The 25,763-nt window shown below is 39.6% G+C and overlaps 1 protein-coding gene across 1 annotated transcript in view; it reads left to right on the plus strand.

The window, feature by feature from the left end:
- SLC7A11 (solute carrier family 7 member 11) overlaps window positions 1-19,938 on the plus strand; it is a 59,926-nt gene extending 39,988 nt beyond the window's left edge. Inside the window, exons 7-12 of the mRNA XM_005144424.3 lie at window positions 5,681-5,804; window positions 6,977-7,080; window positions 7,572-7,668; window positions 10,622-10,771; window positions 12,465-12,642; window positions 17,687-19,938. Of these exons, the coding sequence (XP_005144481.1) occupies window positions 5,681-5,804; window positions 6,977-7,080; window positions 7,572-7,668; window positions 10,622-10,771; window positions 12,465-12,642; window positions 17,687-17,754 (721 nt within the window). The 3' untranslated portion in view covers window positions 17,755-19,938. The remainder of the gene's footprint in view (window positions 1-5,680; window positions 5,805-6,976; window positions 7,081-7,571; window positions 7,669-10,621; window positions 10,772-12,464; window positions 12,643-17,686) is intronic.
- The last annotated feature ends 5,825 nt before the right edge of the window (window positions 19,939-25,763 follow it).

Here is a 25,763-nt window from a genome sequence, read left to right on the forward strand (position 1 = left end):
CAATGATTTGTAATTGTCTCGTGCGTTACTGCCAAGATGATATGCAAGCAGGCTGCTTCTTGGGTTGAAGGGGAAGCCACTGCCATGAAAGTCTTTTGCAATATTCATCTTTTCCCCAGAACTTTGAAGAAAATCAGTATCAGAATGGAAAAAAAGTAATTGAGGTAAACCTGCATCAGGAAAATAGCAATGCAATTAAAAAGTCTTAATAAAATCAGATGAGAGACAGCTAGGGTAGCTTATAAACCTCTGAATGTTGATTAAAATCGAATCTCCATACTTTTTAAGATTTCACTACAATTCGAAACCAAATATTCCCCTTCCTCCCAATATACAAAGCAATTGTAATGAAGAAGTGCAACAGCTTAAAGAAAGAGTACACCTACCTTGTGCTTCCCCGAAAGAATCACTGAGGTGTCTACCATCACAAAGAAATTCACCATTAGGAACACAGCTAGTCCATCCCATGGCTATACAGGGATGAAATGCACTGCCAAGCTCTGCTGAATACAGCTTTGAAGCAAATTTCCTTCTTCTAGAGCCTGCCCAGAGCTAGGGCACAGGGTTCAGTTAATCAGGATAATCCACTGGGTTTTGGATTTGACCTTTGGTGTTTCAGAATCATAAGTTTTCTGATAATCTGCTCTGAGACTGCTCTACCTCCTACAGACATTTCTGAGAGAAAAAACAAAGCAGACCAAGGGATGGGGGAGGGCAGGAAGGAAGAAAGCAAGCAAGCCAGAGTGAGAACCTGGGGATAAGAACAACAACGCCAATAAATCAGCTGAGGAACATTCCCAGATGTCTACAGCTCATATCCCAGCTTAATGACAACTTTTATAACAACAGTGAGCTCTAAGAGCTGTGACAACTGTGGGCTGTTCTTTCTGTGAAACGACAAGCACACAGTCAAATATGCCCCACTGAGTTCACAAGGAGGAAACGTATTGCCACGGCATCCTTTGTTGTTTAGAGGCTGTGCCAAAATAGTTTCCTTGCATCCACTTCAAAGCCAGGTTTTACAAATGTTTAGTCTGAGTTGACTGTACCTGAAAAAGCTGTGCCAGTGGGACCCAGATGGGAAACATAAGTAAGAAGGTCTAAACAAATCAGTTAATTACTGGTAACATTAAGTGAGATAAGCCACATCTTTACTGTGCTATGGAAATTTTAAGATACTTTGTCATAATTAAAATTAAAGAAAAAAAGAGAGAAAAGGTCCTAATTACTTCACATGGTTTCCAGGCAAGGATTTGCTTGGTTTGTGTGAGCATGGATCTGTATATGCTGTAGTTCCTTAGTTGCAAATTTACCACCAAAGGAGTTTTAAGATTCTTTTCAAAAGTTCCCTTCTGTGATAATTTGTTCACCATTTGCAATCTGTTAAACAGTTTTCAGTGAACTCCTTCCAGATTTGGGCACTCTTAAGAAAATCCACTGGGCAGAAGAATTCACAAGTGCAAATTTATCCAAATAACCTGACACTGGAAAAAAACAAACAAACAAATACAATACAGGAAGCAGCAAGAGAGACCTGGTACTTGAATATTCCCAGGACCTCATTGCAAGAACAGAAGACGTATAGGCTTGGCTTAGTAAGTGCCTCATTCCAGAGCCTGACCTACATCTCTCACCGTTCCTAGCTAGTCACTCTGTGAGCTGTAGCAGTCCTGAAACCTGGAGAGCAAAGCAGTATGTTCTGATATAAATTTACTTGTATGGAATGCATGTTTTCCATGTAAAAAGCAGCATACAGGACAGCCCATTATACTGAAGGGATCAAATGGCTCTCACCATGTCAACATGTGAAAAAATTACAATCTAGCCTATCTGTTAAGGGAAAAGGAGGATTCAAAACTTGAAAGGAAGCCACCTGCCAGACAGAATCAAAATCAGGAATAGAGGCAAAAAGGGTAGGATTCATCACAGCACCTCTTGATTCCATGTATTTGTAAATGCTAATATGAGTCTTGGCAATGGCTGACTTCAGCAATGAGCAATTATTATTTTGTTTATTGCAGCGAAGGTTCTCAGTAGACCACTTCTTCCCCCTTCCTCTGCCTCCCAATACGTTCCAGCCTCATGTTCTGGACTGAGCTGCTATTTGTGGGCTTGCAGCTCAGACACTATCAAATTACATGACTCTGCTTCATCTTCTGATTGTGATTTTCAGGGGAGAAATGAAGAAAGAGAAAAAAGGAAGACTAGCTATTAAGCTGCACTGTCATTTACGCCACCACACACTCCATGAATGTTACTGCTGCAGTGAGCATTAAAAAGGGCTCCCTCCTCTGTTTCAATGCATTGGTTCTGTACCTCTGACATCTGCAGACACCCAGCAGCACGACACTGGGATAATAGAGTGAAGAATCATGCCACAGTCTGTATTTAGAAACCTTCTTGCTTTCTGTCACCTAGCAAGAGAAGAAAAGATTCCACAGTGCCTAATTACTTGGTTTCTTCCTGGTGTTTGACTTCACTAGTTTGGAATATAATTGCTTACTGTTCATAAAACGGGTCTTCTATGACCAGCTGACTTTAAAGGGTCAAACTGTGTTAAAAAGCATGTTAGGAAGGGCAGTAGCTTTTATTAACTTCTTGTCCTGTTTTCAGCTGGGATGGAGTTAATTTTCTCCCTAGTAGCTGGTGCAGTGCTGTGTTTTGGCTTTAGTCTGGGAACAATGCTGGTAACACACCAATGGTTTAGTTGTTGCTCTGTAGCACTTAACCCTGGTCAAGGACTTTTCAGTCTCTCATGCTCTGCCAGTGAGGAAGGGCATAGGAAGCCAGGAGAAAGCAGAGACAGGACACCTGACCCAGACTAGCCAAAGGGGTATTCCATACCACAGCACATCATGCCCAGGATATAAACTGGGGGGAGTCACACAGAAGGGACTGATTGTTGCTTGGGTATGGCTGGATATCCATCAGTGGGTGTTGAGCAGCTGTATTGTGCTTGGGTTTTATTCCTCTTTTCTTCTTACTCATTATTATTATTAGTAGTGGTATTTGTATTATTATTATATTTTACTTTGGCTTATTTTGATTGTTAAACAGTTTCAGTCCGCAAAGTTTACTTTTCCTTTTTCCCAGTCCTCCTACCCATCTCACCAGGAAGGAGTTAGCATGAGCAAGCAGCTGCATGGTGCTTAGTTGCTGGCCAGGATTAAACCACATCACCTCTCAAATGCTTTCATTACCCTTTCCAGTAGGGTTTCCTAAAAACCAAATTAGAATAAATACACTCTAGGCTAAAGCTTCAGACCTAGAAAGGTACTGGTTGCACAGAGTAATGCTGTTCTCCATAACATCTCCTGTCTAGCTGTGTGGCAGTTGTGAATTTGCATTATATCAGAAACATGGCTTATGTGTGCTAACATCTTATGTTGTGTTTGATTCATAGGATACAGAAGTGAAAAGTTTAAATATGCATCAATAGAGACAGTTTAATGGAGAATAGAAGTTTGGTATGATTTTTCCTGATTTGGAGAAAAGATTTGGAAGTTTAGGAAAATATCCAAAATACAAAAAAATTGGTACAGTGGTCCTCGAAGGAAGGAAAGGAAGTAATCTTTATTGGTTATAGCATTACAGGTTTTATTCCAGTGCAAGCAGCTGTTAGGTAAGAGTCAGAATAGGAAAATTTTGTTAAATTCAGCAGTGTGGTTTCAGTCATTCAAACAGTATTTGTGAAAATAGTATAAGTTTGACATCTTTGACTGGAAATATTTTTTTAAGGCTGATTTATCCAATAGCTTCATGGTTGAAGCTATGATGCAGAAGATGTAATTAAAACCTCTGTTCTGAGAGGCTTTAAAACCCTGTATCCATACCTTGAATCAGATGCCAAGTGGATTTAATTTAATTTATAGCCAGGTCAAGTAATGAGCTTAGCCAAACTAATTGCAAAATATCTGGCAACTGACCTCCAAAAACTCTTTCTGCAGATATATCAACATGCAGTTCTGCAATGCTGCTTGAGCCAGAAACTCTGTGCTTTTCCTAGAAACACAGCACTTGTGTTCTGGGCTGTTTGCTGTGGTCCTTGCTGTTGCCTTTTCCGTCAACAAGCACATCCTACAAGCTGACTGGCTTCCCTCCTTCCAGCTTCATCTAAGACTGTGTGAGGTAGCAATGGGTTAATGCAGAATCATCCTGTCTACCCAGATTTAGTGCTGCAATATGGTATGATCCTCTTACCTACCTGTGGGTCTGGGTTAATGACAGTATTTGACATTGTGGTTTCATAGGCAAGGTGTGTAATGGCGTTACTGTCCCGCTTTATTTATTTTAGTCTCCATTTAGCATTGCTTTTCAGCTCTGTACATGCATAATAAGAATTGTGTTGAGAAATAAGGACTGATAGTCAAGAGAATCCTTAAATTCAGACCCAGCTGTGTTTCCTTGAGAAAAATACCAAAAAATAACACATCTTTGGTTGGATTTCAAAACACCTTTTCCTTTGTGATAATTGCAATAGTCCTTTAGGACTGTGCTTGCAGCCCCTTCTGGGATACCAGAATTCTTCATTCTATCTCTCCTCCCACCTGATGGGGTGACCTTCACAATAAAGTTCTTTACATATGGCAACCTCTCCATCACTTCAAAAGCCGACTTAATGTAGATAGCCAGAGGGAACCAGCTGTGAAGCAGGAGCGATCAGCTCTCCTCAGAGGGAGTGCACATGCTGCGTCTTTCCAACCACATCTCTCAGCCTTGGAATTAAAGGACTGAACATTGGTTTCAGATCTGAGTCTCTTCTTGGTACAATGCAGGTATCAATGATATCAAGCAATGATATCAAGGGAAAAGAGACTAGCGTAACCCTTGAAGCATCTGGGTTTTTTTTTCCCCTTAACTCAAACATTTGCTGGCAGTGTGGCTTTGGATGAATTCAGTGTGTCTCTGTTCCTCTTTCTGAAAATAGAAATCTGCTTTTCTGCTTTGCTGACTGGGAGGATGTGCTCTATACAAGTTCAACATTATTATTTATTTGTTTATTATTGTTTTTTAGCTAAAATCTTAGTTTTGTGCTGTTCAGTAATGTTTGTGATGTACTAGCAGTACAAATTTGTGCTTTTCCTATTTCTGTGTCATATTCTGCCCTCATGTATCCCTAAATAGTAATAGAGATATTTGAGATATGGTAAGGTATGCAAGGGTGGAATTGCACAGAAGAAGAAAGAGCAGAATTCCAAATCTTAGACGTTTTGGCTTTCAGTGAAAGGTGTTGAACCACCTCCAAGTGGGCACTCAGTGGTAGTAGGTTTTTGTAGATGCTACTGTGATTGCTCTCCTGATAGAGAGCTGGATCACCTGTGTCTGTAATCTGCTTTATTGCTGGTTCAAGCACTGATGCCTGCTGCCTTCCCATTGGAAGTAGGCAGTTCAAATGGGCAATACTTCTTGCATGGGAAGCATGGGGACCACAACCTCTTGGTGTCCCCAAAGGACTCTTTCCTCAAACGGTTTCTCACCTCTTCATTATAAACCTATTTGCTCTACATAGATGGTTTTGTTTAGATGTGTTATTTTTTTTGCTGGTGCTTTTCAATTATGGTATTTCAGGATCACCAAATGTGCATTCACCATCATTAGTGGCTTCTTCTCATGTTATTTGTTTCATGTTCAGGGAATAGCAACCAGATTGCAAAATAATGAGCTACCTTGTGTATTTCAGAAACATACCCCTCGCAATATGCATTTCAATGATTATCGTCACAGTTGGCTATGTGTTAACAAACGTGGCTTATTTCACTACAATCAGTGCTGGGGAATTGCTCCTTTCAAAAGCTGTAGCAGTGGTAAGTTACAGAAGAAAAATACAAAGCTATATCCCTGCTGCAGTTGTGTTTGTTGATGTATTCTTATTTCTTGGGGAAAAAAATGTGGGGAAGGATACAATCAGGCTTTTCTGTGCCTCCTCTTTTACACCATATAGTAGCATCCTGGCGAAATTAGTCTGATTTTTGGCTGAGTGGGATTGCACTTAAGGCCATAGATAGCATTCATAGTATAATGTTAGATCATATTTATTTACCTGATAAAACAGAGTCATTAGGACTTACCTTTTATAGTCAAGTGTATGCTTGAATAATTCTGTGCTAAACTGTAGGCCAAACTACTGGGAAGTGGAAAACACAGATACTTGTGGAACTGGGAGTTCTGAACTATTTTTTGTAGCAAGAAGCTGTCTTGCTTCTTATAAGTCTCTGCACAATATGCATCTGGAGTACTTAGGAAGGGACTTGCTGTGAACACTGAAGTTCATCTGGGAAGGAGTTGCAAAGCAGCCTGGCTTGGCAATACTGCTTTGATTGTTCTTGTTGAATTGTGGTGATGACACTGATATTTATATTTACGGTATCTAACTCACAATGAGGAAATACAAATTTCCTTTTACTTTCCAGTAGTGGTAATGCCTGTGGCTATTTCAATGGCATTTAAAAATGACCAAATTCTGTAGCTCATGGGAGATTTAGAAAGAAAACATTTTGCAAACCTGAAGAAATTTGTGCATGTCTCCTGTGGTGCCTCAAACTCCAGTTAAGGCTCTTCTGGTAATCTAGAGAAAAAAAAACCATGAATGGAAGTACTATACCACTTGGTAGTATCACCTAAGTAAAGTGAAGACTGTAGGAAAAAATTATTAGGTAAGCAGATCAGGCCATGACCCATTCAGATTAAGCCTTCTCTTTTTTTTTGTCATAATGGTCTAAACTGACAAAAAAAAGGACCACCACAGCATTGCTTCAACTGACGATTTTCCACACACAGTCAGGAGTAAGGGTGGGAGACCTCATCCACAGTAGTGTTGGTGTCATAAAATAAGAGGTAACAAATTCACAGCACAACTTCCAGTAAGGGATATAGAAAAGGTGTATGACTAGAACTGATCATACTTATTAGTGATTAGTTAATAGATAAAAATTACTCTCGTGTTTTAGGAAAAATCACTGTGTTCCTCCTCTAACAGACCTTTGCTGAACGGCTGATGGGAAACTTTTCTTTAGCTGTACCAGTATTTGTTGCTCTCTCCTGCTTTGGATCTATGAATGGCGGCATTTTCGCAGTCTCCAGGTGAGCATTGTTAATATTACTGACGGTGAAGGGCATAGGTTATATGCTTGAAGCAAGGAAGCAAGAGGGTAGGAGAGTAGGATTCATTCCTTTAGCAGGAAGTGAAAAATGACTGCAATGTTTACTAGGTGTGAGTCTATTTCTTACCTTTGTTCCTGTTGAGTTTAGATTCTTATTGTTAAAACCCTTTGAAATGTTTGGAAGTGGATCCCTCTGAGCATAGCACTTAATGGCTGCTTTGTTTCATATGAAGGAGGGAAATTGGAGGAAAAATGTTAATTCCAAACACTGATCATAGAGTAAAGTAAGGAGGGGACACCTTCAGAGATGACTTTGATTTCTGCTTATAGGCTTCTCCTGCTAGTCTTTTCATTCAGAATGCCTCAAACAAGCCTAAGAAGTGATGCTGTGTTCTGTGACTTTCATGAGCTGCTTTGCCTAGTGGCAGTAATGAGCACATTTAAAGTCTGTCCACATTTATTTCCCACCAGGATGTTCTTCGTTGCATCCCGTGAGGGTCACCTTCCGGAAATTCTCTCCATGATTCATGTCCGCAAGCACACTCCTCTGCCAGCTGTCATTGTTTTGGTAAATCATACAAACAAATGTTCCTGCACAAGAATTCATATTATAGCCTTGCTCTGGAGGATTCGAACAGAATTTGGGCACTGCTTGAGTCTCATTTATTAATGTGTACGTGGGCTTTGGGCAGGGCAGAGGACAGTACAGAGAGGAATGAGATTTGGGAGTTGTTCTTATTCTATTCTCTCCTCCTTGCTATCTTGGTAGCACTTGTCTGCTTATCTCCACAACCTCATTCATGTCTTATTGCCCTTTGTTTCTAAGGACCTGCTAGTGATGAGCTAGCTCCCTTTCAGAGGAACAAATTCCACTTAAGTAAACAAACAAAAAAGGGATTCATTTAACTGAAAATGCAGCTAAACACCAGCATCTGGGAGCACCCTAAAGGCTCATTATACTACCTTATAGTGAAAAATGCAAACAATTATGCATTAAGATAATGGAAGGGGAACCCTCAGCAGTGCAGTGTAGCGGTGATTAAAAAATGAGAGAACGTGTGCCTGGGCAATAGTCTGTGAATTGTCTAAGGAAAAACACCAGCATTATAGTAAAAATCCTATTACTGACTTCTAAAATAGCAGCAGAGCTAAATGTTGGCCATGTGTTTGCATTGCAGACTAATTTGTATGGTAAAATGTTAGGACAAAATGTCAAAATACTGACCTCAAACCTCAGTTTGCAAAGTGCTTTGAAGATTTTCACTAAACTTGCAGTCTTTGTAACCATGGGTGTTTAGCCCTTCTTTTGGGACTAATGACTGTAATGTATCTGGACAGAACCTCTCACTTCTGTGGGGAGATTTAGCTATGGCAGAAGACACATGTGCCCTTATGAGTCTGTGATAGTAAGATCAGATGCTTATGCTGGAATTTAAATCAGTTTTTGAGCTACATGCTTATAAGCTCACTTCTGAAGTGCCAGCTAAAGTGTTGAATTTTATATGTGCACATACAACTGCAGGCTTCCACATTTTAAATATTAGGCAATGTGATTATGGTGAAAAGTTTTATGGAATTCATTTTACATAAGCATTTACTTTTCATCTTATTGCTTTGGGTGAGTAGTAATATCTTTCATTTAAATGCATTGTTTTCTGTAGAATGAAATATTTATTTTTTTTCAGAAATATGTTTTCTGCTATTGCATCTGGTTCTGTTACACCAATGCATTGATTTCCTTTGAAAAAGTCATATTCTCACATGAAGATGTCTTTCCTTTAGAGGCAGTAATTTTTTTTCTTGCCTTACTGCAAATAGAGTAGTTGCAGAACATATTCTGCATCAATAGTCTGCATTTTAGCATTTTCCTGGTTTATTTCACCTGCCAAGGTCTCCACACTGTAAGAAAAGAAAGCTCTTGAGGATAAACAGAAAATGAGAATGTTCAGTGTTTGAGGCTTGCTAAATAAAAAACCATTCTTAGTAATTAAGAGATCCGTTCATGTATGTATGTTCTGGTATTTGATAGGTGTGTGTGAAACAGCTCCAGGAAATCATGCAATCACAGTTATTCTTTTATTTCTTGATGCCTCTTCTTCATTGTCTGTGGCCTTTTCTAGCTTTATCATGCTTATAACTGAGGTTTTAAACATTTAGGGGCTGAGTCTATATGGAAGAAATCTTGCCCAATATAATGCAGTGGTAAAATTTCCTTTGACCTTTACAGAGGAGTTTGCTTAATATCAGCCTAAAGGACCAAGAACTTTGTAAGTCATTAGGGGCTGGAATCCAGAGACCCACATTTGAAATATTGATTCTTTTGGTCCAAAATCCTTGCTGTCTTCACTGTTTAAAAGGCAGAGAGAGGGAGAGAGAGAGAGAGAGAAAGAGACTGTGAATCTAGACAACTAATAAAAGTTAGTTTTCCTTACATTAAGATTTAGCCCAGTGTTTTACTGCATCTGCAGTTGATTTCACCTGTTGCCTCATTAGATACCTGGAGAGGCTGCCAGGATCATCCCTCTTGCTGAATAATAAGGGCTGTGTTAGATTTGATTAATTTGTTCATCCCCAAATCCAAGGACTGTGTTGTTGTGGGCATAGGTGCCTCATGGGAAGTACAGATTACCCTGGAGAGTTAATCCAAGCTACAGAAATTCTGCTTTTGTCCAGACATTACCCTAAAATAGATTCCTGTAGCCTATGCTAATAATCTAACCCAAGCCACAGCACTAGTTTATACATCAGCTTTTGCCTGCCTCAGAGAAACCTTGTCTCTCAGAACAGCTTTATAATGAGGAAATGTATTTATTCTAGTGTCCTCTTTCTTTCTTGCTCTTCAGTAGTTGCCTGAGTGACAACTCAGTGCTTTTCCCTGCTTAGAAATGTTTGCATTTCTGATGTGTAGTCAGTCCACCCTGCAAGATGAAAGGCACAGTGAAAGTACAAGCTGGTGGCAAACCAGTGTGCCCAGCTGTCACCCTGTAGTGTGTAGCTACCACTTACTGTGCTCTCTTTGCAGACTTCACCTGTTACAGCTTGCAGGACTGTAAGACTTTTTCCTTCCACAAGACACGTGGAAACCTCTGCTTTCATGTGATCAGATGTGACCAAGACTCAGCTCTTCTTGTCATCTGCATCAGTGATGGGAGAGTAAAACAGTGGGCTAATATATTTGTCAGGTCCCATGAGAACAATGCCCAGGATCCTCAAGCATTTTGGTGATGCAGAGGGCTGTGTGCCTGTGTGTGTTTTTCTGTGACACAATGGACAGATATGTATTGGTCATAGATATGTGGCCACATAAGACAGATATATATTGATCAGATGTGATCTCAGGGGACAGCTGGATCAATTACACACCTGACTGTATGACAAAGGAAGGCCCCACATCTGTGGCCCTCAGGTGTCTCTGCACAAGGCTGTGCTACTTGTCCCTGTGGAAAAAATTGACATCATGGCTGTAAAATAATAGAGAACAATCCACTAACCCCCTCTTATGCTCTGAATCTCTTTTGCAGCATCCTCTCACAATGATAATGTTATTCACCGGGGATCTCTACAGCCTCCTGAATTTCCTCAGTTTTGCCAGGTGGCTTTTTATTGGATTGGTAGTTGCTGGGTTGATTTATCTCAGATATAAACGTCCTGATATGCCTCGTCCTTTCAAGGTAACCTCTGCTTTCTACTGTTTTACATGAACCCTTCTCCCTCTTAGCCATTGTGTGGTCAGACAGTAAAGGAGAATTTTCTGATATAGAAAGCTAAGCTCTTTTTTGAGAAAAGTAGAGTTAATAGAAAATAGACTTTTGCACTGAAAGGTCTCTGAGTGTTTTCCTGCAAGCTCCCCAGTGCTTCTTCAGCTATGTTCACTTCTGAAAGGTAATTCTTGTCTATTCTGCGGTGCTTGGGCGGCAGCAACTGGAGCTGCGGTGCCAAAGGGAAGGTATTTGCTCAGTTTTGCCTACCTGCTTCATTGAGGCAGTGTGATTCAGGCTGTGTGAAAATGTCTCTAGTCCTGTGTAGTCCATAGCATTCAAACTGCAAATCTTAGGGTTACATGTGACAACTTGATTTTCAGCCAGTCCTCTATTTAATCTCTTCTTTGATAAAGGCCTGAGTAATTTTGCCACCGGAATTCATGTTAAGCATAAGCATTAATATTAAACATTTATTTCATTGGCTATCCAATATGCCAATTTGATGCACAAATGAGTTGTTAATGCTATTAATATTATGCCTGGGACTTGCAGTGTATTTGCAAACACAGTTATTGTGAACCCTGAAAGTGCTAATAGTCTGGCCCATTGAACAGTAGCTACTTTAGCTTTGGTTCTACCATTTTTCTTGCTTATTTGAAGTAACATCTTACAAAGTAAGTTGTCCTGTTATGTATTTGGAAAGATAATGTCCATCATGAAAAATTGGAGGAATCTATCCCTGTTTCTGTATTGCCAAAGAAGCTTATTTTGTGAAGAACTAAGAGTGTGCAGTGTTGCATTCCTGTATGTATATCTGTAAATAAGGTCAAAAGCACAAGCTGTTTTACTTTGATTAAAAAGAAGAAAAAAATGCTTTGACAATCCACAAAAGAGGAACAGTAATGCTTCAAGGTGTGAAAGGAGGAGAATAATCTCCAAGGAATTCTCCAGCTCTCCATTACACCAAACAGCCGTGCCTCTAGGTGTTTCCTTCAGAGAGGTGCTACCACAGTGATTGTAGTGATGGTCTTGAAAACTGAAAGAATTAATCTGGTATTTTTATTTTTTCTATTTTCAACACTGGCAATACTACCAGTCATACAGTCAGAAAGTGCTTTTTCAGTAGCTACCACTTGCATAAGGTTATCAAATATCTTTATCGCCAGTCAAATTAGTGTTTAATTTGCTCTCTTCTTTCTAGATTTTAATTTTTACCTTAGGAAGAAAATCGATATGTTCTTAATAGTTTTAAAAGGTGACTTGAGCTCCTGGTTGTGTTTTAAAGTGTTTTCTAATAGGTAATTATCAAAGAGGATATCTTTACTGAGGTTAGACCTGCTTACTTATCTACTGGGGGATTAGAGAAAGGCCTTTTGCAAAGTAACTTATTTACAGCTCTTACATTTTAGAGGGTGTAAAACACTGCAGTGTTTTAGTGTGTAATTAAAAGACTTGTGTGGTACTTACTGCATAACACTCTGCATAGCTTGGTTTCTGCAATCACCGACATTTTGCGTCCATGTTCTAGACACCTGTATATCTCCAGAACTATCCTGTACTGCTGGGTTTTATCCAATTTACATTTCATGGAACATTAAATGCCACAGTCATTCAGCAGCAAGGTCAATGTAAAGTAACAGTTCTTTGTGTGGTTATGTTTCAGGTACCTCTATTTATTCCAGCGTTGTTTTCCTTCACCTGCCTCTTCATGGTTGCATTGTCACTTTACTCTGATCCAGTGAATACAGGGATTGGATTTGCAATAACCCTGACAGGAGTTCCTGCCTACTACCTCTTTATTGTATGGGACAAGAAGCCAAAGTGGTTCAGAAACCTCCTAGGTAAGCCCTGGTGGACTCCTCTCCTTCATGCTGCCTCCAGGAATTTCTCTGGGCTCCCTGTGTCGTGAAATACTTCCCAATTCATCCTCTCACCTGCTCTTAGTTGGTGATGCCAATGCAAGTTTCTTTTTGGCACATGCTATGGCATTGCACTGCTGGTTACAATCAGTGTCCACTAACTAGCGAGATACATCTACAGCAAGGCTATTCTTCACCTAGTGATTGACTTTAAATGACTAGTTGCCTCTCCCTCTGTCCTCTTCATCTCTCGCTCTCTTACAAACATCTGATTCTTTTTAAACCACTCATCTCCCTACCCTGGTTGTTGGCCTATGCTAATAGAGACAGTGTTACCCTCTCAGGAGAATCAGTTTGGAAACTTGAAAATCACAGCTGGGAATGACAGGATAGGCTTGGTGCGATCTACTGAGACCATGAATCTGTAGAGTATTAGGAATGGGACAGGTGCAGGAGGGCTTGCTATGAGGACACTGTCCTTAGCAGTGGCTCCTGACAAAATAATAACAAAAGATACTGGGTTTGATACACCTCTGTGGAAAATTGTTTCTGTGCTTCATGAAAAACAACTTTTGTGTAACTTGGCTGTAGTATTTCACATCTGAAATACCCTAAGAATAATCTTTATACCATTTCTGAAAGTTTTTGTAAGCATTTGTGGATGTTCTGCTGTATTGGAGAAAGGTTATTTGGAGCATTTACATTAGAAAGAAGTCAGTATCATTTATTACAGCTCCCCATTATTCTGGTTTTTGTTGCTCAGTATGATAGGTTTTCCAAGTGGAGGTAATTTTCAAAACATGAAACAGGAATATAGACAAAATATTTCAGAGATGTTGGGTATTTTATTAAACCAAACTGAGAGAAAATCTCTTTTGATGCAAAAGAAAAAGTCAAGCCATGGAAGTCTTCAACTAAACATAGTTTCTTGTATAGGTGCTGAATCAGAAATGCATATCGTCTTCTGTGCTTCTGTCCTGAAGGATGATTGAGCTGTTCAGAATAAAAGAATGGGGGATTCATATGTATGTTATTATACTATAACCTTTTATATGTATTTTCTCTCTATAAATATAGGCAGCATAATTATGTGCTGTCTATTGCAGGATCTATGAATTTCCCTCTGAAGTTATGCTGGGAAGTCCATAGACAATAGGGCAGAAAGTATTTACAGAAAAAGATGTTATCTTAAGGCTAGCACAATCCGGTCATCTTAATTTCTTATCCATAGGGTTATAAAATCCCTCCAATGTCCTGGGAATGGGTAGAAAGCTCCAGTGCAAAGGAAAACAGTTATATGCAAAAGGACATCGTATTAAATAGTTGGGATTTTGTCCGTTTATAATTTCTCAGACCTGACATTTAGGAAATATTCCCTTATCAAACCCAGGAGATTTCTGGTATTTTCTGTGAAGTCTGAGAGGTTTTGAATCGTTGCTTGAATCTCTGGCCACAGGATGCCAGTGTTGAACCACATTACATGGGTGATGGAAAAAATATTCTCTTTAAGGTAGACTGGGTAGATGTGAAGCTTTTTCTGCCAGCTGTGACGAAGAAGGTGAATCATCAGCTTTTCAGATAACACAAAATTCCCCTCCTAGAAAGAAGGCCTGTTGCCTGTGTAATACGTATGGAGGGACACAGTTTACTGGCTCAAAAGGGAAAGCAGTGAGTGCCAGTCAGTGGGTGAAACAGCTTGTTTGCTTTCAATTATTATTCCCAAAATAACAACAGTAATGACTGAAAACTGATGCTGACGGTTTTGAGGTGGAGCAGAGTGGATATTTACTTGTTAAATATAAAGATTCCTCGGAAGAAGCAATAAACCTTCTGTGTGGACTCATTAAATTGGTATTATTTTGTGAGTGTTAAGGGAGTTCCATTGCATAGCCTGAGAGCATTCTTCAAAGGCATTGAGTGAGGATAAATTCACTTAAGGTACCTCTGTGAGATATAGAAAAGTCATTGGGCAGCTGCAAGCTTAATATTCTAACCTTGAAACAATATACATTAGGTGTATATAATCATGAAAGAGTAAGGCCAGAAATGAGGTAAAGGACAGCAGGAAAAAGTGGAATTGTAATTTAAGAGGTAGATTTTTGCCAGATGAACTGGGTAACTTTAAAAAGGTAACTGATTTTTCTAGACAAAGGGGAATGTGATAGATTCAATCTACTTAGACTTCAACAAAGCATTTTGTGTAGTACCATTGGGAGACTCAAAGCCTGTTAGTCTGAACATGGCACTGTGCTAACAAGACTATTCCCAATTTGCTTCATCTATGCAGCTCAGTGCATGAACAGAGCACTGTGGGGCTCTCTACCTATTTGCAAAGCTACCTTGTGGGGAACTTGATTTGTTCAGCTACCCAGACATGGGTGCAAGAAATGACTGCTGCTCTTAAAACTCATGTGGAACACATGCTATTTAAGTAAAGGACAACACTGGTGCAAGGACACATGGGTACAAACTAGCCCCAGATAAGATTACACTGTATATTCAGAAGAGGTTTTGCTAGGATCAGAGGAAAGGGATGTTGAACAGCCAGAATGAGTAGTGGGATAAAAGACCCAGCCTGAAGATGAGTATATTTGTTAAAGGGGTTTCAGGCTGGTTGCAGTAGCCCTCAAATGGATTACTCACAAAATCCTCTCCCAGGCTGAACATCTTTCATTCTGACTGTCCTTAATGGCATTTATGTTGCCCATTCCCCTTACCAAATTACTGTATTGAACAAAAGGTAACATCACAGTTTGTGGGCTTAATAGGGTTTGGGTGGTATTTTGTAGTGAGAATAACATTTTGTTCTCCTCTCTTCCAAAAAAAATTTTGCTGTAGCACCAGATGTGTTGGGACAAATAATTTCCAGCTAGTACAGGTTTCATTTGACCTCCACTTTCTCGCTTTTTATAGAACTAATGCAAAAATGAAAAGAAAGTGAAGCCTAGCAAATCCTACAAAGCAGATCAGTGCGTAAAAGGATGCAGCACCAGCATGAGAATGCTTCTATTTGGACTTCCTCCTTTGAAAACCCAACCTTAGACTCATATTTAAAGCATCTATTTCTTTACAGTGGATTGAATTGCAAGGAGCTTAAAAGTTGAATCCTGCTTACTTCATAGCTTGAGCCCATACTGGAAAAGAGATCTGTCTATGCAACAAAATGTCTCTTTCAGGGTTATTTACAAACACCAAGAGATGACACTTTCTCACTCAGGACATAGTGCTATAAGCTTGGTTTGCTTATCTTTGTCAAGTTTATTATGTTGGGTTCTGCAGGAAATCATCTCAGGGTTTTGCTGTTGCAGATTTCATGTCTAGCCCTATGCAGATGCAGTAAATTACTGCTTTCTTTCCCCACCCAAGTTTTATGGGGTGCTTATGCAGATACCAGGTCTATTTTTTTTTCTAGAGGCAGTCTCCTGGGACCCATTTACTGTGAATTCTCCTCTTGAAAGGGAAAATTAAGGTTTACAGGTGGGGGAGATGGGAAGCTGTAGTTCCTGCCATGATATGTTGTCTTGTTGCAAATATGAAACTAGTCATGTAAACCTATGTACTGATCAAAGCATACAATATAGATATACTGGCTGAATACAGATTGGAATATTTTTTGGGGTGAAATACTCCTTATGCTGTGTTATCCTGAGTATGTTACAACCAATTGAAACACCAAGCAAGCACTGCAACCCCTCCCACCCCCCTCCTTGTCTGATTGCTCCTCCATGGCTTCATCCCAGCACAGAAGCATCGGTGGAAGAGTGGCAGCCACCTCCCGCTGCAGCAAGGGCAAGGTCTTGCTGCAGGTGGCTCTGTCCATTTTGTCAAACAGGATACTAATATCGCAGACAGCTCTTGAGATGCCCAGGCTTCCCCTCTGCTGCTGTGCCCTTTTCCAAGAGCTGTTGCAGCACAGCTCAGCTTGACAGAAAGTCTGTTTTGCTTCTTCCCTTGCTCAGGCTCAGACCTGGCAGGGGTGGGATGTCTGGGGCAAAGCCCTGCTGGATTCCTGCAGCTGGCTTTCCTCCTGCCCTTCACCCCGGCCATGCTCAGCCCAGCTCCAAAGTCTCTGCTGTAAGTAGGGGAGGGAGATGGGAGGAAAATGCAGTCCCTGTTGACTCTCAGCCTCCCTGACCCCATCAGTTTATAGTTTAAGGGCAACCTGGCTTAGCACTGAACTGGTGACCTTCAGAGAGAAGAGCAAAAGGTGGTAGAGTATGCCTTAGACAAGAGAGCAGGAAAGTAGTTTTGGTTCGTATCTTCTGTGAGTTGCTCTGTGTTATCCTCCTTGCTTTACTCTGATGATGAACTAGACAAGGAATGTCAGAACTTTGTCTTACAACAACTCCTGCTTGTTTAAAATGAGTTACTAAAATAAAAGGGGCAAGTGAAAGGAGTGGTAAGGCAATGCCAGTTTCCTATTCTGTAGGTAAATTAACTGTGCCATTTATGAATCAGTGCCCTAAAAAACCTCCACCAAAACCACCAGAAGGAAATGAATGTCCAGAGTGACAAAAAGACAGTGTGAAGTGGCTTCGGATGTGTGACATTGTTAGGCCTGGGAAGCTTTGTAATCAGAATTTTCTGTATTATTTTTCTTTGTTTCTTCTTTTCTTTCTTATTTTTTTTCCTGAGGCAGATTTTGGCACACCTGAATTAACTTGTTTGAACTCTTCCAGACTTTTATTCCAACACTTCAACTTTGTTAAAGCTAAGCAGTTGTGCAGACTGGTTAGGCTTTAAGGAAGCTTTTGAATACATGAAGACTTTTTCTGAACAAGTTTATACATCTATACTCTTCCATTATTATAGTACATGTGTAGGCTTGGACAAGAGGCAAAAAAACCCCCATAGTTAGAAGAAAAAATCAAAACAGACTTTTAAATTGATATATTCACCTGGTATATATAACTACTATGAACCACATGTGCAGTAGGCTATAGAGCAAATAAGATAATTTTCCTAGCTGCTTCTGCCTTCTCCATCCCCACCACAGTTTCCCATGAGTATGCTTTTATCTTTGCAGACAAGCTAACTGTGACATTGCAAATCCTCTTGGAAGTTGTCCCATCAGAGGAAGACCAGAAATCATGATCATCATGTACAGCTTTTGGCTTGGTGTTTCATCTCTACCTGAAGAGGGCAGAGGGATTTATCCCCTTACCTTACCCTTGTTCTGCAAACTGGAGGAACAAGTAGCAGCTGAGATGGATACTGAGAGAGTCAATTACCAGAACTACATTTTATGATGTTGCAAATTTTTGTTTTAATATGATGGGTTTATGCATAGAAAGCAAGAACTTGTGCTACGAGGGAGCTAATCTCTTCCCTATTTCTTTTGTTACAGTGTCATATTTTAACAAACCTTAGGTTCTTCAGGCTAGGATTTTGGATGCATTGTCACTGAAAATAGGTTTAAGTAATGTGTAAGTAGTAGTCACGTGTACTGTGAAGAATGTATCCTGCTTGCTGTCCCTGAAGAACCTGACTCTCCTCAGAGAAAGGGTGAGATAAAGCTGCTGAGTTTCACTTACTAGTGTTCTTCCCGTCAGTCCACTTGTTAGCCTGATCTGATGACTTCTGGCTCACCAGGAGCACCAACATGCTGATGCAAAAGCACAACTGTTTCCACACCTTTGTGGTGGCAAAGGTTTCTTCATTCCAGAGTTGTTATACTATAGCTATATATACTATACTATATAGTTATACTATATACTGTACTATAGGAACATCTCCTGAGAATTAGTATTCCTGACAGTGAGGCAGGAAGATTTTAGCCTGGGGACTAATTTTATACATGTTAAAGTTTCTACCAGTCTGGAATTGGTTACTGTTTCAGCCAATGTTTCTCTGTGTACATAGGTATAGGAAATACAGCAACTGAGTAATCACCTCCAAATGAGCGAAAGCATTTAGATGCAGCCTCCGTTGCTGTATGAGTATTTTCTATCTGGAGGCTTGTGGACCTGCAGTTATCAGTCAGGCAAAACTGATTTTAGAGTTTTATATCGTTGTCAGTGGGCAGAAATCAATAATAGTTACTACTAAGAATACTGTATAGACAAGGCAATAAATGAAATACCTTTTTATGAAAGGTATAAGGCACGCTACAACAGATCTGTTGATTTGAGCAGGATATTTGCCTAATCTCTGGGCTTGAGATTCAAGCACACTCCAATTAACTGGGCTCTGAAACACCAAGGAAAAGGTGCTCTGCCGATGTCTTCTTCCCAGTTTTATCTCAGCAGAAACAGAGAAAGGCCATGAAAACTGATAAACGAAATTCATCTTTGGAATGATGTTCAAGCTGAAATTTGGCTCAAACCTGAGCTCATTTTACCTTTTTTAAAAACAGTTGTAGATGAAAAGATTTTTAATGCTTAGAAATTCAGTTTTATATTGTTAGACTACTCAACCTTAAGATTAAGGTTTGTTATCACTCAATCAAGAATACAATGCTTAAATATTGAATGCACTACTGTTTTAGCTGTATGCTGTCAGCAAGTCATATGTTTCAAGGAAACTTTTATGGAACTAAGCAACATTAAACTTCCTAAATTGGGAGAAAAGTACAACTGGTAGCCATACCACTACAATAGAGGGAGACTGTGTATTGTATATATGTTGTATATATCCAGAATATCAACTGTTTTAAGGGTGTACAGTAAAATGCCTTAAATTTATACATGTTTTTCTTTCTTGTATTTCTGTGGTGGAATTTCATAGAAGTAGAGAAATGTGAGCAATTAATTCTGTAGAAGAGTGGTAATTTAAGACACAGAAAACATCTTGCAAATACTTTTTTCTTAAAATGTTTTCTGTTTGCAGTAACTTAAAATGTTATTTGAAACTTTTTTAGGCAAACCTTTTGAGAGCGATTTTTATACTGACAGTGCATGTGTTTCATTAGTATTTGCATTTGGGTCAAAATTCTGCTTTTGATGCCATCTCCTGCCATCCCAGTCCTCCAGAGTTTAGCCTGTGTCATTGTGGAGCATCTTCAGAGTATACAAACTGCACTTCTCTCTGATAAAAATAGACTACATGATGCCCTCCAGGACTGCAACTAACACACTCCTCTGCTGATGGATGCTGAGTGCACAGGATCCCACCAGGGCTAGTCCAAAGCGAAAACACCTGAACACTGGTAGTGTGGGTGCCAGGTTTTCAGCATCAACTGTTTAATTCCAAGCATTCACTCCTGTTGTGCCACATTACTTGAAAGTTTAAATGGAGGCAATGTTAACTTATGGAAATAAATGGGCTCTGTAGATATAACCAAGTGTTGCTTTATTTTCCTGTCGTGGACATTAAAGTTTAGAAATGCTTCTGAAACCTGATTCAAAGACCACAATTTGACAAGGTTTATTCCATGTAAGGGAAATCCTAAGACTCATTGACTGTGATATGCACAGGGATTCTAACTTCAGGTATAGTTTCTTTAGCACACAGAATGGCAATGCAAAATATTGTAGCTGGGTTTCCACTGTGTTATAAAAGCCAGTCCTTGTGCTTTGCATGTTTTTGTCAACTGGACTCAGTCAAAATATGTCTTTCTTTTTCTTAAGATTTGCACTGCTTTTTTTCTCCTTTGAATTTGTTGCTCTTTTGGGCTATGTGCAAAAGTGTCACCAGTGACAGCAGCAATGTGCAGGGCTTGTTTTTGTGAGCAGCAAATACTGAAGAGGTTTGGTAGAGCATCTCTTAGAGAAGCAGTTCAGCATCTGAAGCCTCCAAAGATGCTAATCTATCTTTGTACCTCCTGATCTCAACTGCGATGTTGCCTAAGGCATAATTTAATCAGAGAGGCATGATTTGATTTCTGAAGGCTGCTCCCAGCTCTGCATGGGCACAGTGTGGCTGATCTTTTCTATGGTGCCACGTGCTGCAAGTCTGTCCCTGCCATCCCCTCCCAGCCTAGGGGTCCTATGGCTTTTGAGAGGCTATGGGATGTGAGCTAGAGGGTCCTCTCTTCTTTCTGTACATCAGCAATACATTCTTTTCTGGATCTAGAGTTTTCATGCTTTGTTTCTGCTACCCCAGGTAATCTCCTTTATACACAGGAATCAAAGCAGGTAAGAGAGAATCTAATATTTTAAACGAGGTGCCTGTCATCTGATTAAATCTGAATTGTACTTGTTGTGTGATGCTTCCAGATCCACTCTATAGAGCTTTTCATAGTGCCCTTTTTATGTTGCCGTACATGAACATTTTTGGTACAGGACAAAATATATTGAGGTCTTTAATGTGACTGGCAGCTGCAGTGTTTTAGGGGTGCTTTTGTTCTGATGGCGTGTGATTTGTGAAGCAGTAGTGTCAACATGCTGATGACAGGCGACACCCTTCCTGGGACACCATGGCCTCCAGATGTGGCCAAGGAGCAAAGATGCTTCAGCACAATGTTTGTTCCCAGCTCCTCACGCCGTCAGTCAGCTCCCAGGCTGCCACAGTTTGCTGTGTAGTGATTTCAGTCAATCTGCACTGATTTTGGTCTGCGTTAAAATGCTGCACCATTGATCATGGTGTTTTAGGAGCATGTGTGTATATACATATTGTATATATTGCCATAATACATGTTCAGGCTATGTTTTTATGAAAAAACTTCCAAGTACTTTTGGAAAAGCCATTACAAATGAAACACTGTTGTAATTTTCATGCTTATTTTTGGTACACTTTTAACTTTTTACAGAAATTGTTGCTTATTTTTATTCTCACTTGTGCATTTCTAAAACGGTCTTTTAATACTAGTGTATAGTAACAAAGACATTTAATCTGATCTGATATAAATATGTATCAGATTGGTATTATAAACTAATGGCCATGCTGGCTTAATGACAGACAAGCCTAAAAAAACTAAGCTGCGTGAAGGTGTGATGCATCCCATGCTAAGATAGGTATTTAACGTAAATTACATGAACTGATCTCTGGAACTGCTTATAGCTCTGTTTTTCTTAAAGGAGGAGGTGGGAAGACTAGTTTAGGCATGCTTAACATGTCAGATAGCTGAGCAGGAGTGAAATGAACCCTAAATTACTACAGCTGGTATAATATAATTACTAAAAGCCCTTATTTTCTAAACTGATACTGAGGATTACAGTTACCCCCTAAGAATTACTTATTTTCAGTTCAAATTGCCATAGAGGTGTTTTGGAGTAGAACACACTCTGCTTTCCAGATTTTCCAATTTGAATAAAAACCAAAAAAGCCCAACTTGGCTTGTAAGAAGTTCATCTGCCTTTGACTGTGTAGATACAATTTTTGGCTGAACATGTACGCTCCTGCTTTTTGATTTTCAGAGGAAAATCAGCTTTCAATTTAAGAATATTTTTCAAACATTCTTCTACAGAAAGATATAGATGTTACCTATATTCGCAAGGCAGGTAGCTAATTGTGTTGATGGAACAAGATGAAAAGGACTTTTCATAACTTTCAGTACCTCCAGAACTTTTGGTTCAAGCTTTAAACATATATCGGAATCCAGGCAGATTTTAATCAGTACAGATCTTAGGAAAATGGGTGTTGATTTTTCTTCAGGAGAAAGTAGACATTTGATTTTTGCAGCATACCTATCAAACATTGTGTTTAATGACCATCAAAGCACAGATGGCTCATACAGCAGACCCTGTAGCAGGGGACATGCTGAAATCCAGTGCTGAAAGGGTACTCATGTCTGGGAAGGATGCAAAGGACAAAAACTGACATTTTGAACCCCTGTTTGGTTATAGGGCTGCTTCCAAAGACCAGAGTCCTTTTGTAGTGGCTGCAATGTCTGTGTGACTGCTGGCACATAAAAGGCCAGTGCCAAATGCCAGTTCAGGAACATCACTGGACCTTCAAGCATTTGAACTTACAGTCTTAAGCCTACTCAGACTCTATATATAGTCTGTAAAGGTGTTTTTTGTGCAAGCCTTGTAACAGTGGTGAGGACAAGCATCCTAAGAAAGGAGCTCTTGTTTGCAGAAGATGGCAATTGTGATTTCTTTCCTCTTGTACATTTCCCTCCCCACCCCACTGTGCTCTTTTATCCATTTCTCTGTGGTGGGGAGTCTGGAGTGACTCAGGAAAGTCTCCTTGTATTAAACACCTACTGGTGACTTGCTGAGACTTGGCAAACTGATGTTTCTGTTTGCCTTCAGAAGTCTCTGTATTTTTCTTGCATGTTAGTCCACGTTTAATTTAATTTCTGTTATTGTTTTTTTTACCAAGGAACTACTGGGGAGCATGTCTACAATTGACACACCAATTCTGTCTACATTTGCTTTCTTGTTTCCTTTTTATTCAAGGAAACTTTTCAAATAAGGTTTTTTTTTTGCTTGAAATGCAAAGACCCACATGGATAAAATACCTTTTTCAACAAAGGCTTGACTTTATCAAGAGAGAGTTTGGATGCTCTTTACATTCCCTGTTACAGGAATGTCTACAGTGCTGTGATCTAAACCACAGCTTTGATATTTTCTAAATATCATATTGATGATGATCCAACATGGTTATATAACTGTGGTTACAGTCAGTTTGCTGCTTCTATAGCTCATACTTTTCTCACGAGGCAAGCTACAAAACTTTCCCATTGCTAACCTTTTCTGCAGGCCTCTCTCTGCTCCCAGGAATTTGGCTAGATCCCCTTTGAAAGAGAAATACCATCCTTTCCTTTACGGTGCACCTCACCACCTGACTCGCAGCTTTGGCTGTTAAGTGAGTGTAGCTGCAGACAGGCACCTTGCTGAGCCCAAAGCTTGCTCTCTTCAAGGTTTTGTAAAGTAGCTGGTTTTCCACCAGCACTCATACGTGTGCTTACAATGTTTTACAAAATTGCTATTTTTGGTGGGGTTTTTGTTTCTCCCCCCCTGTTTGTTATGAGAAGTCTAAATGTTATGGGGCAGTTTTCTAATTTTACCCCATACTGTTGGCTCTGCCTCAAGAAAGACATTTGATTCAGCTTTAGCTGCCAATATCTCTTTGCCACTCAGTCATTACAGTGTAATTGGATCTAAAGTATGTGTATAATTTGCTGCTAGCAATGCTGGCTTCTCTTAATTATGACATCCAGCTGATTTCTAAAGGATACTAATCAATGTGCAGCATAGTAGACAGACACAGATGAATGGGTAAGTCTTTACAAGAACTTGAGTTTTCACAGTACCTGCATATCAAGCTGTTTAAAAGCATTGAGGCAGGATCTCTGGTTGGAAGTGGATGAGGGCTTTTCAAAGGGCTTGTGACACATCCCAGGACACAGTGTGTGCAAAGCCCGAGGTGTTTTAGATTGTATATACATATGCATTCTGCTTCACTCTGTAAAATTTCTGGGAAGCAATGAGGAAAATCTTAGAGGTATAGATATGAACTCCGAGGCACATGATGGCTCTTACCATTCCCCTAGTACTTTCTCTTACATACACCCTGATTGAATGTTACAAATAACTTTTCACTGAAAGCATTTCCTTTCGGTGTCTCCTCTGCAAGCCAGCTTTGAAATATCTGTATTTAATTTTAAGCTCGGTGCTATTCTTGCCCATATAGTTTTGATTTTTTTTAAGCCTTGTATTTTTCTTCATCTGTCATGTCATAGAAAACCTGTTTTCCAGGCTGAAACAGTGCTTTTAAGAAGTAACATGATCATGAGTTATGGTCACATAAGGCTCTAAAGCCTTTCCAAGCAGCTCCTTCCTCACAGGCTCATATAGTTTTGTTTGCAGACTGCAACTGGAGGATCTTAAGGCTTTATCACGTCAAATACTCGGCTCCTCTAGGGTATCTCAGATGTGCTGCAGTGGTTTAATAGAATCCTTGTGTTCCAACACCTTATTAAAGGTCCTGACACAGCCAACTTGTGTTAGAAAATTTGGCTACATGACAAACCCTGCTAGAGGTTATGAAAACTCTGTGGGGATGTTGATAGATTTGGACAAACTGAAAGACTATGTGCACAGCAGTGAATCTTGTGATTAGCTGTCTATATATATACTTAATTACTTCAATATTTTCAGTTACCAACATCTTAATTAAAAAAATATCTGCTTTCCATTTCTTTTTTTATTTTTTCTTAAATTTGGTGATTTAGAACATTACATTCAGTGCAGCTCACTCAGGTGTTCTGATTACCAGAAAGCTGGGACATGCAAAGAATCTTTTAAAGGAATTCTTTCTGTATTTTTACATGACATACTGCACAGTGCAAGTCAATATTCATAAATTACTTCTGGCTGCTGTTAGTATTCCACAGCTCTGCTAATTCATGTGCCAGATATATTTAAAATGAATCATTAAATGCCAGGAGATTTGATGCTTGTTCCACATGCAACAGCTCACTATTGAACAAAACTCCAGCACTATGTACTGGTGCTAAACTTTGGCAACCTTTGATTTTATAATAAATATGTGAGTCAGAGGCAGGATAAATCAGATTCTGTGCTGTCAGCTTGGCAGAGATGATTGATCATACCTTTCTGACAGCACTGCATTTGACTACAAGCTTCATGCAGCCTTACTTTAGATCATACAAAGGCATCCGGATGATGAAAAGCACACTAGCTTAGAAGATAGCATACAGTGCTGTGCCAGTGTCATATTTATCCAGCGGCATGCGTACACTAAAATGCTTCAGGCTGTAGCTCATGCTAATAATTATCTCTTATGTTGAATCCACCTTAACGCATTTTTATTCCTTTACCTATATTTTAAACAAAAATTGTTTTCAAAATCCTTTCCAAAATGGAAATGTAAACCCATTATCTAAAGCAGACACATGGGGGTAATAAAATACCTAGTTCCTAAGCTCACTTAGACTTACTTCTTTTAGAAATTAAATCATTGTATGTTAGGTTAGGTGGTTAGGTGGTCATGCAAATGTTGTTCTTATTTCTGCTTTAGAAAAAACCTGGCTAATTGTGTATCAGAAACAATCTAGTGCTACATATCTGGGTTTGATTTGTTGCTGTTTGGCTCTTGATGATGGATGCCTGCATTAAAACTCTGTTCTTGAAATATGGTCTGAAACCCAACAGCTTTCCTGGGCAGAGGCATGAGGGGAGCAGCACGTGGCTGTCTCCCCTTCTTGGCCTTGCTGGTGAGCAGCTTGTGTAGCTATTGTAACAGTGTGGCTC

Source organism: Melopsittacus undulatus, chromosome 7 (genome assembly GCF_012275295.1).
Source record: "Melopsittacus undulatus isolate bMelUnd1 chromosome 7, bMelUnd1.mat.Z, whole genome shotgun sequence".
In the NCBI taxonomy this organism is placed as follows: Eukaryota; Metazoa; Chordata; class Aves; order Psittaciformes; family Psittaculidae; genus Melopsittacus; species Melopsittacus undulatus.